At 34.7% G+C, this 15897-nt stretch overlaps 1 protein-coding gene across 3 annotated transcripts in view; it reads right to left on the minus strand.

Moving 5' to 3' along the window:
• The window catches only part of LOC111512544 (protein fem-1 homolog CG6966), a 452752-nt gene that overhangs the window by 324296 nt on the left and 112559 nt on the right, over window positions 1-15897 (minus strand). The window contains exon 1 of one of the 3 annotated variants that reach the window (XM_074179255.1): window positions 6342-6590. The exons of the other annotated variants lie outside the window; for them this stretch is intronic. Coding sequence (XP_074035356.1) covers window positions 6342-6344 — 3 coding nt within the window. The 5' untranslated portion in view covers window positions 6345-6590. Of the gene's footprint in view, window positions 1-6341; window positions 6591-15897 lie in introns of those variants that run through there. 3 annotated transcript variants of the gene reach the window in all.

The raw sequence follows: 15897 nt of genomic DNA on the forward strand, positions 1-15897 counted from the left end.
TTGCAACAATTTTATTCTCGAAATCTGTACGGGTGACAAGAAAACAGTTTTCACTATATCAATCTACCCAAGATTTCATAACAGTTATGTAATTTTCATAAACGCACATCTTCTAGTTCCAATTCTACAAGGTGTTTTAAAAAGTGAGTCTGATTGTTTCGAAATTTTTTCCTGGAAATCTGTATGGGTGACAAGAAAACGGTTTACACTATGTCGATCTAACTGAAATTCTATAATAGTTGTGTAATTTTCATGAACGCACATCTTCTGGTTCCAATTTTACAAGGAATCTCAAAAAATGAGTCTGATTGTTGCAACAATTTTTTTCTCGAAATCTGTATGGGTGACAAGAAAACAGTTTCCACTATATCAATCTACCCAAGATTTCATAACAGTTATGTAATTTTCATGAACGCACATCTTCTAGTTCCAATTCTACAAGGTGTTTTAAAAAGTGAGTCTGATTGTTTCGAAATTTTTTCCTGGAAATCTGTATGGGTGACAAGAAAACGGTTTACACTATGTCGATCTAACTAAAATTCTATAATAGTCGTGTAATTTTCATGAACGCACATCTTCTGGTTCCAATTTTACAAGGAATCTCAAAAAATGAGTCTGATTGTTGCAACAATTTTTTTCTCGAAATCTGTATGGGTGACAAGAAAACAGTTTTCACTATATCAATCCACCCAAGATTTCATAACAGTTTTGTAATTTTCATGAACGCACATCTTCTAGTTCCAATTCTACAACGTGTTTTAAAAAGTGAGTCTGATTGTTTCAATATTTTTTCCTGGAAATCTGTATGGGTGACAAGAAAACGGTTTACACTATATCGATCTTACTAAGATTCTATAACAATTGTGTAATTTTCATGAACGTACATCTTCTAGTTCCAATTCTACAAGGTGTTTTAAAAAGTGAGTCTGATTTTTTCAATATTTTTTCCTGGAAATCTGTATGGGTGACAAGAAAACGGTATACACTATATCGATCTTACTAAGATTCTATAACAGTTGTGTAATTTTCATGAACGCACATCTTCTAGTTCCAATTCTACAAGGTGTTTTAAAAAGTGATTCTGATTGTTTCAATATTTTTTCCTGGAAATCTGTATGGATGACAAGGAAACGGTTTTCACTATATCGATCTTACTAAGATTCTATAATAGTTGTGCAATTTTCATGAACGCACATCTTCTAGTTCCAATTCTACAAGGTGTTTTGAAAAGTGAGTCTGATTGTTACAATATTTTTTCCTGGAAATCTGTATGGGTGACAAGGAAACGGTTTTCACTATATCGATCTTACTAAGATTCTATAACAGTTGTGTAATTTTCATGAACGCACATCTTCTAGTTCCAATTCTACAAGGCGTTTTAAAAAGTGAGTCTGATTGTTTCAATATTTTTTCCTGGAAATCTGTATGGGTGACAAGGAAACGGTTTTCACTATATCGATCTTACTAAGATTCTATAACAGTTGTGTAATTTTCATGAACGCACATCTCCTAGTTCCAATTCTACAAGGTGTTTTAAAAAGTGAGTCTGATTGTTTCAATATTTTTTCCTGGAAATCTGTATGGGTGACAAGAAAACGGTTTTCACTATATCGATCTACCCAATGTAGTTTTCATGAACGCACATCTTCTGGTTCCAATTTTACAAGGAATATCAAAAAATGAGTCTGATTGTTTCAACATTTTTGTTTTCGAAATCTCTTCGGGTGACAAGAAAATTGTTATCACTACGTCAATCTACCCAAGATTCCATAAGACTTATGCGATTTTTATGCACGCACATCATCTGGTTTCAATTCTACAAGGGGTTGAAAAAGTTAGTTTGATCGTTTCAACAATTTTATTCCCGAATTCCGTATGGGTAACAAAAAAACGGTTTTCACTGTGTTGATCTATTCAAAATTCTACAAGAGTTGTGTGATTTTCATGAATACAAGGAATCTCAAAAAATGAGTCTGATTGTTTCAACAATTTCTTTTTCGAAATCTGTTTAGATAACAAGAAAACTGTGATCACCAAGTTAATCTTCTCAAGAAACTATGGAAGTTGTGTGATTTTGATGGACGCACATCATCAGATATCATTTCTATATGGGGTACTGGAAAGTAAGTCTAATATTTTCAATTTTATTTTTCCCTTAATCTGTATTGTTGATGAGAAAAGGATTATTAACGCCTCAATCTACTCAAGACTCTATAAAAATGTTAAACACCAAATAGTCTCAATAATTTCACGTTCAACCTATAGTGAATAGGTATTTCCAGCCACAGATATTAGTACGGGTGCTAATAATTTTGTATCCCAACCACAGATTTTTATTTTGCTCTACGTCGGCATGTGTGGTCAGAAACCTGTGGATAACTTCACGCCAATTGCTTCCAGCCCCAATCTGTTGCTGTCAGTTCGTTACCCAATCAAGTTTGAAGCTGATAATAAGCCCTGTAATAATGTTCTGCTGTTCCTGTGGGTGGGATGTTTGCCAAAATGAATGATGATTTAATTTTTGCCAATGGATATTTTTGAAATCTTAAATGATTCAGCGTCATTTTTACATTCATAAATAGATTGGATTAATTGTAATACATTTTTTAAATTCTTCTTTACTGGCATCTTTCTTATAAAAAACATGATTTCTCATTTCAGATAATTTTGTCATTGAAATGTTTCGAAGTTTGTTGATGATTGCCCCCTCATGTACTGTAAGTAATATTAATTACCAAAAACAAAGTTTAACCCTCTGTATACCCGCCAGTTTTGATTCTAGAAACTTTTGTCATTTTTTGATGCACATATTGTGGACTTTTTGATTATAAAAATTTAAATCGATACGATGTATACCCTCTGTATACACGTCAGTTTTGATTCTAGGAACCTTTGTCATTTTTTGATGCACATATTGTGGACTTATCGATTATACAAATTTAAATCGATACGATGAAAATAAAATTCCGGATTTTTTGAAAAATCGTCAAAATATCATACTTTGACCCCTGTAGAATCCAAACACCGGCATTCAGAGAGTTGGCGCAATAGTTGGGCTGATTGAAAATTCAGCAATTTTCACCAAAACCTATTTTCCATAAGATTAGTGCGGTGTCTTTTGATGAATAATTTCGAAGGAAATCCCTTTGAATTTCTCCAATCAGAGGCTCATCACAGAAATATGGCCCTATGACCTGATCCCCAATCATGCCTTCCCCAAACATTTATCCGTCATCTGTTTTAGTTATCTCTCATCCAATGGGGGTTTTCTGTTGAGTAGTAGTGCATATTATGTTTATTTACCATGACATTACTTTTAAATGTGTACTCGTCAGAAAACAAAATATAAGTTTTTCAAAATATTCAATTCTTCACTAATTGACATCAATAAAATGTTCGTAATACAGAACTCTAGTATCATAATCCGTTTCATAGATTTTTTGATGTAATGAAATTCGGTATGGATAAACTTTATTTTCGATCAACATTCTGTCACGAAAGTAAGACTTTATTCAAACTCTCTTGCAATTTCCCTCGTTCTTACATTAGGATTTTCAACTGTTGAAAGCATCACTCTCTGGTCGTAAAGACTTCGAGGATATCGAACAGTACACATTATACTAGCTAATAAACAATTTCTGTTAGATTCACCCAAAATGTAGAACATATTTATCATTTCATCAGTAGACAATTTTATTTCGAGGAAAAATAAAGTTTATTTCTATTATAAATTCACCTGATCAATAACTGAATTCAAGTTTGTTGATAATTCCTGTATATTCCCCCGAATAGAAAAAATGCTGTTCTGTGAACATTTCGTCTCCATAAGGAGACGAAATGAAAATACACTATCCTCAAGGATATTTTATTGAAAAATTTCCTCATTTCATTTAATCGGGTAGAAGATATATGGTCTTGAATGAACCCAAACAACTCTATATTTTTGAGAATCAATCTGCCCTAGAAAAAAAATAAATGGACAGGGGGGGTCTTGTGACCTATCATTTTTAAGCTCCTGAAGAATACTTCACAACCCTAGAATATAAAGGCAATATCTTCACATACTACAAAATGGCGGAATATCTAATAATTTCCTTAAGACAAACACATTAATATCGATAATTCTAGAAATATTCCTTTCTATCTGCCATATGGCAATTCCAACAACCCTATAAGGTTTGTTAACTTATTTATTGTTTATGAAAACGAAAAAAAAATATCACGAAAAAGAACATCATTGTTCAGTTAGAATATTCTCTATTTCATCAGTTCGGACTTCCATTTTCTAATGTAATATAAAATGATTTGAAATTCCTGAAAGAATCTGTAAAAAAATTTAAAAGATTAACCGAAAAAAATAACAATTTTATCAAACAAAAAACTGAAATTACAAAGAAATAACATACAAGCAAAAACCAAAAAAATAAAAAATTTAAAATATAATACAAGCTGAAAATTAAAAAATTAAAAATATTAATAACAAATATGAAAATTGAAAATTAAAAGATTTCAAACCAAGTTACGTCACGTCGTTTCGATTGTTAGAATCCACGATCGTCTTCGGGTGATAACTGGATTTATTCCTGAACGTCATCTTGATTTCTTTCAGGTTGCTCCACTACCCTTTAAACTAGTTTTCGTCAGAGAGACGAATGGGTCATAACTGATCAGTGACGGCGGCATGAATGTTCTCAGACATCAGTACCGCCCTTCGCGGTGTACCCCTACCTGTCTGGGGTGGATGGATGAAGATATTATTCATCTGTTAACCGGAGGACATAGGGGCCTCATTCGACAGAGTGTCGGGGCCTTCTATATCGGGAGGGGTTGTCTACAGCGTAATCTATAGCTTCCCTGACTAACTGGACTTATTCCTCCGAGATCTGACTATTTATAGGTCATTCGAGTGATTTCACCTATCCCCTCCTCCCTCACCACGCTTCATTGGTTTTAGCGGGAGATGACCGTTTGGCTGGAGTTGGTCGTTTTCCGCTTGATTAGAGGTTTCCATATGTTACGTATCTTTACGCTAACTTGGCTAAATCCTTTGTTGGACAACATATACGCGGCTTCTTTGAATTTTTTCTTAAACCAGTGTTCCTCCTTGTGGATGATTTCAGCTTGAGCCCAGTTGATGTTATGTTGATGAGTCCAAACATGATCTGCTATTCTGGATTTGCTGGTTCCGCTGTGTGTCTTTCTCGTGTTTCAATGAGAACTTTCAATGGCCTCTTAGTTTCACCGATGTAGGATTCTCCGCACTCGCAGGGTATCCGGTAAATGCAATTATTGGAATCGCAGTCCGCATTTGGTGGCCTGGTTGTCGTGAGACTGCTACGAATAGTGATCCCAGGCCTGAGGCAGGTCCTGATGTTATATTTGACCCCAATCCTTCTTACCCTTTCAGATAATCCTCTGATATAAGGAAGTGCAAGTACTGGTTGTGACAGCTTCTCTTCCTTGTGGAGCTCTTGCTGTCTTCTAGCTAAAGCCTGTTCTACCATCACTCTGGAGTAACCATTCCGTTGAAAGTCATTTTTGATGATGCCTAATTCCTTTTCGAGACCTTCCTTTATATTACAGAGCCCGAAAGCACGGTCTAGTAGAGTCTTGATGAATCCTTAGTCGATTGATGGTGGTTGGATGTCTGGTCCTCTTCACCAATACGTCTAAGAATGGCAATTCGTAGTGGATTTCCTTCTCCATTGTGAAAGTGATGGAAGGACTTACGTTGTTGATGTGCTTCAGAAAAGTGTCTAGTTTGGCATTCCCATGGTTCCATATTATGAAAGTGATGTCTACGTATCTCAACGAGACTCGGGGATTCTTCAATGGCCAGAGTTTCAAACCACTCCATATATATATATATATATATATATATATATATATATATATATATATATATATATATATATATATATATATATATATATATACATATATATATATATACATATATATATATATACATATATATATATATACATATATATATATATATATATATATATATATATATATATATATATATATATATATATATATATATATACATCGGAAAAGTCTAGGGATATTTTTATAACATACTAAATATCATAAAAATAAATGCATGAGGTCGTTTAATTTCGATTAAATTGGTACACTCGACCACCCTGTAGATTTCTATGGGTTGAACAAAGCCTGCAAAAACGGTAACTAATCTTTTATCAAGTTTTTTACAAACTGTAGGTTTTCGGCTAAAATGAATAATCTGAAAGTGTCGAGTTTGTACATTCTATGCAGTTCTTGCTCAGCAATTAAACTGGAAATATTGTGCTTTAACATGGAACGCCATCACTTACCATTGGCTGAGATGAATAGAGCTGTAAGGCTTCTTCAAGGTGGCATGCGACAAAATGATGTAGCTCTTCGTTTGGGGGTCTCCCCAAGTGTTATCAGTCGATTGTGGCGGCGTTTCCGTGAAACTGGCAGTCCAGCCGAACAACATCCAGGGCGAGGACGCGCTACAACTGCAGTTCAAGAACGATTTTTGGTCTTAACCGCAAGAAGACAACCGACCATCACAGCACCTGAGTTGGTTAACGTGTTGCAGCAGACGCACCAGGTAACCATTGGTCGTGATACTGTCAGAAATCGACTGCATGAAGCAGATCTCCACAACAGAAGGCCACTTAGATGTCCACCTTTGTCGAGAGGCAATCGCGGTGGAAGATTAGAGTGGTGTCAAGAACATCAAAACTGGGATGCAAATGATTGGGCCAGTTTTATTTACAGACGAATCCAGATTTGGATTTCATCCAGACTCTCGTCGAGTAAGACTGTGGAGACGACCTGGAAATAATGAACGTTTTAGTCACGTCCAGGAAGTCCACACATACAGAGGTGGTACAGTAATGCTATGGGGCGGAATCATGATCGGCGGCAGAACCGATCTCGTTTTTCCAAATTGCTCCCTCACAGCTCGACAGTACCTCGACACCATTTTTATACCTATCGTCCGTCCGTTTGCTGGTGCTGTTGGTGAAAATTTCCACCTAATGCACGATAGTGCTCGTCCACATGTCGCGCGTCTAGTGACTGGTTGGCTCATCATCAAAAATGACCTTCAACGGAATGGTTACTCCAGAGTGATGGTAGAACAGGCTTTAGCTAGAAGACAGCAACAGCTCCACAAGGAGGAGAAGCCGCCACAACCAGAACTTGTACTTCCCTACATCAGAGGATTATCTGAAAGGATAAGAAGGATTGGATCCTAGTATAACATAAGGATTTGAATTGAAGGGGTTATATTTTTAGAAGTGATTATTTTTGGGAAATAAAGTTTTTGGCTTTCTACTACTCCTTCTTGATACAAAAAAAAGGAATCTTCCACAGAAAGGAAGGAAGTAATCAATTTGAGAATAAGTAACTCTATACTTGGATGTGTAGATCATGCAAAGAAGTAACTTTCAGGCACAAACTGAAAGAAAGTCCTCCTGAAACAACTACTTTCATATAAACATTGAATTACACGAAATAAAAAAAATTCTTTCGGAACAAATACTTCTATATGAACACTGAATTATGCAGAAGATACTTTTCTCTACTCAGTTTGTATTTCAAACATTCGTTGTGGAATAAAAATCAAATGTCATTCACATGAGTTCTACTTTGAATGAATGGTAACAAATTGCACATACATAGAACACTGTCATCCTCACTGGTATACATCGATGTTTCGCCTTAAGACACTTGCCCCAAGGCTCTTCAGTACCAAATTGGATAACATAGAAAATACACACAGTTCATTCATGAATTACGATTTTTAATGTCACCGAATAAGCTTGATCTGCTTATGTCATCGATGACATCGTAATGACATTCATTCACCTATTTGATTTAATCCCAGTCAAGAGGAATCTTATTTGAATTGAAGGGGTTATATTTTTAGGAGTGATTAATTTTTGGGAAAGAAAGTTTTTGGCTTTCTACTACTCCATCCTTTTATCTGTATCAAGATGGAGTAGTAGAAAACCAAAAACTTTCTTTCCCAACATTAGGATCTGCTTCAGATCTGGGAACACTATCCGTCGCAGTCTCACGACAACCGGGCCACCAAATGCGGGCTGCGATTTCAAGAATTGCATTTACCGGCCATTGAAAGTTCGCATTGCTGAGGACGAGAAACACACACAGCGAGGAGAAACCAGCAAATCCGGAATAAACAGAGCATGTTTGGACTCATCAACATAAAATCAAGTGGGCTCAAGCTGATATCATCCACAAGGAGGAACACTGATTTAGGAGAATATTCAAAGAAGCCGCGTATATGTTGTCCAACAACGCATTTAGCCAAGCTAGCGTAAAGATACGTAACATATGGAAACCTCTAATCAAGCGGAAAACGACCAACTACCGCCAAACGGTCATCTCCCGTTAAAACCAATGAAGCGGGGAGAGGGATAGGTGAAAGCATTCGAATGACCTATAAATAGTCAGATCTCGGAGGCATAAGTCCAGTTATCACCCGAAGACGATTGTGGAAACTAACAATCGAAACATCGTGACGAAACTTGGTTTGGAATCTTAATTTTTAATTTTCATTTTTTGTTAATAATATTTTCAAATTTTTAATTTTCAGCTTATATTATTATTTCCATTTTTAATTTTTTTGGTTGTTGCTTGTATGTTATTTATTTGTAATTTCAGTTTTTTGTTTAATAAAATTGTTATTTTTTCCGGTTAATCTTTTCAATTTTATTACAGATTCTTTCAGGGATTTCAAATCAATTTATATTATATTAGACAATGGAAGTCCGAACTGATGAAATTCTGTTGACCCTCTAATCACTGAAATCGTCGAAGCGAATCCTAATGAATTCGATATGGATATTGTATTACAACAAGATGGAGCACGACCACCACATTACTCCAGACAAGTAAGAAACTATTTGGATACTACTATTCCCGGTCGTTGGATTGGCCGTCGAGGTCCTACAGAATGGGCAGCCCGCTTGCCAGATTTGACACCTTTGGACTTTTTATGGGGCGAAAGGTGTACGAAACTTAACCTGCTTCAATATTGGATTCACGGCAGAGAACTATAAATATTTGTAGAGATATTGACGTTAGGTACTGTGTTCGAAAATGTTCGGCGTGAAATATCGGATAGGCTGTTCATATGTCAAGAGGTTCAAGGCCATCATTTCGAGCATCTTCTGAACTGACCTCAAGCTTATTACCTCATAGTATGTAGTTAAATGTCAATGTATTCAGGCAATTATTGAAAATTCCGCCATTTTGTAGAACTTGAAGATATTGCCATTATATTCTGGGGTTGTAAAGCATTTGCCAGGAGCTTCAAAAAATGCGTTACAAGACCCCCCTTTACATTTAAGTTTTTTCCCAAATGGCCCCCAGTCGCCATATTGAAAGTTTCATTTGTCAATTTCACTCAAAATAAAGTATTCATGCATTAATTTCATTATCCCAAATTTCAATTTTTTGAGTTGGCCCGTTCAAAAAATAAAAGGGGGGACATTAAAGAAATATATATATATATATATATATATATATATATATATATATATATATATATATATACAGGGTGTTCATTTGAAAACTTCCCACCACGGATTTATCGAAAACTACTGATTGAAAGAAAAAACGCCGAGACACGTCAGAAGATACATCAAAGGGGACAACTTTTTAACCAATAACTACTTCACCCCCTTTCACCCTCTGCACCCCAGGATCATTTCCTTGAAAATTTTAAATGACAAGGGGTATCGAGTGATAGCTTGTTTGAAAAGTCTTCCGAAGTCCTTCATTTTGACGTTTATTTTTTTCAAATCGGTCGATTCGTTTTCCAGAAAATTAGAAAAATCTGCATTAATTTTTATTTGTTCCGATAGAAAACAAAAACACACGAAAATATCACTTTTCATTTCAATTACATTTAAGGTTTGCCAAATCCACAATTCGTTTATAATTCAAAACGAAAACTACCAACATAAACAGCAGTTCGAATGATTAGACGTGGCAATAACCAAATACCAATCCCAATTTTTTCCGCGATTTTTTCATCAACACAGATATCCTAGGCGAACTGTTTTTATTGTTTACATGTGTAGTTATTCTCAGTTGCTAGGTGAAAGAAGGAATTGAATTTCCTGAAAGTTACCTCTGTCACAGTTTTCAGATCGTGAAAAGTAAATCATTGATTCAGAATCTATTTCGAAAATGGTTTACACACTAGCCGAAAGAGTGGAAATTATTCTGATTTATGGTGCCCAAAATCAATGTGCTCTGCAAACTGCCGTCACGTTTAATGCCAGACATCCAGATAAGTTAACTTCGCATAGGTATGTTTTGGACCTAGTTACTAAATTTACTCAAACTGGATCCGTTGCAAATAAAAAACGTGATAATAGAAGAGTTTTGGATGTTTTAGGTCATTTTGGAATAAATCCTAATACTTCGTTACGCAAAATTGCTGCTGCGACTCATATTTCATTAGGCTCTGTACACACAGTTACTAAACTCCATAAATTTCATCCATTCAAAATGAAAATATTGCAATAGTTAACCGAAGATGATTTTGATAGGCGAGTGGAGTTTTGTGAAATAATGACTGCAGCGATTAATGATAATACCATTCGTGTGAAGAATGTCTGCTTCACTGATGAATGCACATTTTATCTAAATGGATTTGTTAATAAGCATAACTGTAGGTATTGGAGCAATGAAAATCCGCATGCTTTTGTGGAAGGGCACACCCAGTACCCTCAAAAAATTAATGTATGGGCAGGCATTTTAGGAAACAAAGTGCTTGGGCCATTTTTCATTGATAGAAATTTAAATGGAGACATTTATTTGGATATGTTGGAAACTACTATCAATCCGCTTATCACTGAAACCATTGAAAACCAAATCGAAGAGGATGGAAACCCTACACTTGATGAGGCTCAGATATATTTCCAGCAAGACGGTGCTCCTCCTCACTATGTTCTTCCGGTTCGACAATGGCTAGACAACGAGTTTCCCGATAAATGGATAGGGCGAAGAGGGCCTATAGAATGGCCTGCTAGGTTCCCGGATTTGACGCCATTAGACTTTTTTCTATGGGGCCATTTGAAGTCCATTGTGTTCACTCCCCAACCTGCAAATTTGAATGAACTTCGTCAACGCATTATCGACAGCTGCCATGATATCCAACAACATGTATTTGAAAATGTCCGTCAGGAATTTGAACATCGCCTATATCATTGTTTGGCCACCAACGGGCAACATTTTGAACAATTATTGAAATAAAATGTAATATTTTTGTATGTATTGTTTCGAAAATTCCCAAATTAGGATCAATAATATTTTTCTAATTTTCTGGAAAACGAATCGACCGATTTGAAAAAAATAAACGTCATAATGAAGGACTTCGGAAGACTTTTCAAACAAGCTATCACTCGATACCCCTTGTCATTTAAAATTTTCAAGGAAATGATCCTGGGGTGCAGAGGGTGAAAGGGGGTGAAGTAGTTATTGGTTAAAAAGTTGTCCCCTTTGATGTATCTTCTGACGTGTCTCGGCGTTTTTTCTTTCAATCAGTAGTTTTCGATAAATCCGTGGTGGGAAGTTTTCAAATGAACACCCTGTATATATATATATATTTATATATATATATTTATATATATATATATATATATATATATATATATATATATATATATATATATATACAGGGTGTACTAGATGACTCAATTATGAATGTAAAGGATAGAATCCCTTTTAATATTCCTTTCATTAAACGCTATGTGGACGATTTGATCCTATCTGTGCCTCGTGGGAGAACTGATGAAGCATTAACAACGTTTAACAGTTACAAGGAACATCTGCAATTCACAGCTGAAGAGGAAGGTAACAACAGTTTACCATTCTTGGATATGCGAGTGTGCAGAAACACAGATAACGTTCCACGAACAAGATGGTACAGGAAACCATGCGCAAGCAACAGGTTACTGAACTACCATTCATACCATCCTACAAAGATGAAAATAAATTTAGTCCTCACCATGAAACACAGGGTGATCAATCTGACACATCCACTTTTCAAAGATGATTGTATAAAAGAACTAAAAGGTATTCTCCTTGAAAATTCATATCCTTGCAAACTTTTGAATAAATTACTTTTCAACTCTTTTTCCACAGTGACTACTGTTTCAAATAATTTAGTTAACCCCATAAATAATAATAATTTAAATTTATCAAACAGTGGAGATATACCTCCAACTTCATTATTTTTCAAAATCTTACCATATTTTCAGTCTTTAACACCCAAGCTCTTGAACGTTTTCAAGAGTGAAAATATTAAATTTGCTCAATAAATTGTCACTACTACGAATAGTCTGTTTTCCAAAATTAAAACTCCTTTGAAAACCCTAGAAAAGTCTAATATAGTATATGAAATTCCTTGTCATACATGTGATAAGACATATGTTGGTCAAACATCTAGAATTTTATCAGGACGTATAACGTCACATAAAAGTGATTGTAATATGAACAAAGCTACCTGTGCATTGGTTGAACATGTCATCAACACAAAACACAATGAATTACACCGAAGTTAGAGTATTGTGTACTGAAAGTAATTTACAGAAACGGCTGTTTAAAGAAATGTTCTTTATCAAAAGGAATACAAACAATATGAACAAAAAGACTGAGATTAATAATCTTAGTAATATTTATAATTATATCTTGAAATTGGAACTGATTCCCCCAGGTTCCCAAAGTAACAGATAGTGTGTGAGTTTGGAGGTAGTGTTGAGTCTTGTTACTCACTTCTTTTATGAGTACTTGGCAGCACTGTATCCATTTTCAGATACTTTTTGAGACTGCTAGTGTAAACACTGTTGTTTGGTATACCTTTTGGTAATCCTGGTTTAGTTATATTGTCAATTTTCAAATTTTAAACTTCAAATGTCATAATGTCAATTATCAATTTGCAGATATTTCCTGTTTCCTTTCTTTCTAGTTGCTACCACGCCACTAGTAAGTGCCATGCATGGCCGTTAAACTAAAATTTAAAATTTCAAATCCTCTAAATGTTATTTCTGAATAAAGTTTATATATATATTTTCTTTAAACCATAAAAATTTTAATGTGTGACACTTTTCTACATAATGAAAAGGACTTTTTTGTGTTTCTCAGTGAAATTCGACTTTTTAATATAACCTCAAGTTAGTAAGTACTTTTTATCTATTGTTTTACAATTTTGTTTCAATGTTATCAATTTATTGTAGATGTCTTGATAAAGGGAATAAACATTCTCGAAAGCTCGACCATATAACAAAGAGTATTCTTTAAACATCAGCCCAGCAATTTTTGACTGCATCCCCAACATTATTCCGTATTTCTCCTTAACTAGTCAGTCAAGACTACCCATCGCTTTATATATATATATATATATATATATATATATATATATATATATATAACAAAACTTGGGAATTATCTTTGCGTGATCAGCAGAACGGAAGTGTACTCTTATAACACAAGTTATTCCAATATTTCGATAAAATTTATTATCATCTTCAGAGAAAAGTGTTAGTGAGGTTGGGCGTGTCGAAAAGAATGTTACATTTAAACAATTGAAACATGTCAATACAAGTTAAAAGAGGTAGACACCTCACTGGATACAAAGAAGAATATTGAATTAAAATTTACTAAAAATCGTTATTTGTTTTAAAATTATGGAATTACCGGTAAAAGCCATGTGGTGCCGGCTCTCTTTGTTCTTATACAGAAAAAGGATCAAGCCACCCCAACAGACAAAACAACACCACGATGGACAGCATTTACGTACGTAGGACACCAAACCAAAAAACTAACAAACATCGTCAAGCCATTGAACATTAACATCACATACAAGCCAAACACGAAAATAACACACAAAATGAACAGCTATGAAAAAGAAGAAGACAAAAACCAAAACGGGATATACAGTATACAATGCTCGGTCTATAACAAATTCTATATCGGCCAAACCAAGAAAAAACTGATCCAAAGGTACGATGAGCACAAAAAGGCACACATAAACCCAATAGTATATAAATCAAACCTCGCAATACACGCCATACAAAACAAACATTATTTCCCTCCACCAGAGAACATAAAACTCATAAAACAAGTCAACAAGGGAAACCGCATGGACATTTGGGAAAACTTAAACATCCATAAATTCAACAGTCATAAATCACTTATCGAGGAACAAGTACAAATCAAAACCCAACAAGACCTAACATTCAATATATTGAACAAATCAAGACACACTTCTAGAAACAATAAACCTAGAGAAGATCCAACACAAAGAATAGTACCTGATGTAATCCAAATACAGGCAGGTTTACCTAAAGTACCTGTATTGAGGCGTTCGGACCATATAAAAGGACACACAACACAGGATGACACGTTCAGATAGAGTAGGGCCTAGAGGATGACAGCACGATAATTTAAATATTCAATATAGAGTGTTCGATCGAAAAGTGCCTCAAACGAGATATCAGCTGCGAAGAAATCAACCTCACAGCGTAGATTATGTCGCCGCCAATGCTGAGATTAAATTTTGTGCTTTTAACTGCAATAATAAATAAAGTTTTGTATATGAACGTACCAAAGGGCGTTAAATTCATAGCAATTTGTGTGAAGCCCAATAATTTCGATCATGGATGCAATAGAACACAATGGAAATTGATGAGTTCAAAATTTGTCAATGACGAACAATTGGCAGTTTTTGCAAGCAAAGTCCCGAAAAATACCTCCTTCAAATATAAACTGAGGCTGATATTCCACGATCTTCGAGAAATTGATACAAAAACTGTCGAATTCCTTCCAGAACACGCAAGGCTACTCAAAAAGAAGTCACAAATGGAATTTGATCTTTTAGGCCAGGCGTACTATGTTGAAAAATACTGATTTTTCAGATAAAAATTCCTTACAGGCTGAACCCAACGGGAATGGGTTGGAAAGGTAGTCAGTAATGTTGGGGCAAAAATTCAACAGCTGAATGTTTGCAGGGGCGGAGGGGTGGGGTGAAAAGCGGTTTTTTCGCGGTTTGCGGCCAAAATAATTGTTTAAGAGAAAAAAGTTGAATGAGAAAGTTGTAGATGATGAAAAAATGTATAACTTTTGTATCCATACTTTTTTCACATTCAAAATTTTCGAATAAAACGTAAAAAACCGCTTTTTTCGTTTTTTATTTTTCATTTGACGAAAAAAAGGCGTATCACTATGAAAATTTAAGCAATTGTACTATTTTTTATCACAAATAAGTAGACTTTTTTTTTTGCGATAAGTTAATTAGTTTCTGAGAAATTCGCGTTTTTCGCGTTGGCTTAGACAATTTTCACACTGCTCATTTTTCTCGGAATTACATCAGCTTTCAGATGAAAAAATAAAAATATACTACTTTAAGCAAAAAAATCGTTTAAAATGCAAAAAAACTGAAAAATTGTGCTTGTTAATGTATGTACACTCCCTAATGTACACGATTAAACTATCGTTGGTATTAATTCGCTCTTCTTCACCTACAAATGTTAATTTGAATTTTGTAGTTCCTGTTCAGAGATCAACGCATCATAGAGGGGGTATTTATTGTTTGAATTACAAATTTTGGAGCAACAGCTGTGCTTCGAACGGAACACCGTTAAAATCAGTACGTGAGTGTCTTTTCAGTCAGAGCGTTTTATAGAGTGTTTCATCATAAAATAACAAGTGTTAATCTGTTAATTTGTTTTGTGGAAAAAGAACTCATTTAAGTGAAAGTTTACTATGATATATTACATAAAATTTATAATCTTTTATTTAATAGGATTGAATATATAATGATATTATATATTATATATAATAATTACGTATTATATCATA

This window comes from Leptinotarsa decemlineata, unplaced genomic scaffold (genome assembly GCF_025532065.1).
Source record: "Leptinotarsa decemlineata unplaced genomic scaffold, Ldec_3_MD MMD2_tig00004839_RagTag_RagTag, whole genome shotgun sequence".
Lineage (NCBI taxonomy): Eukaryota > Metazoa > Arthropoda > Insecta > Coleoptera > Chrysomelidae > Leptinotarsa > Leptinotarsa decemlineata.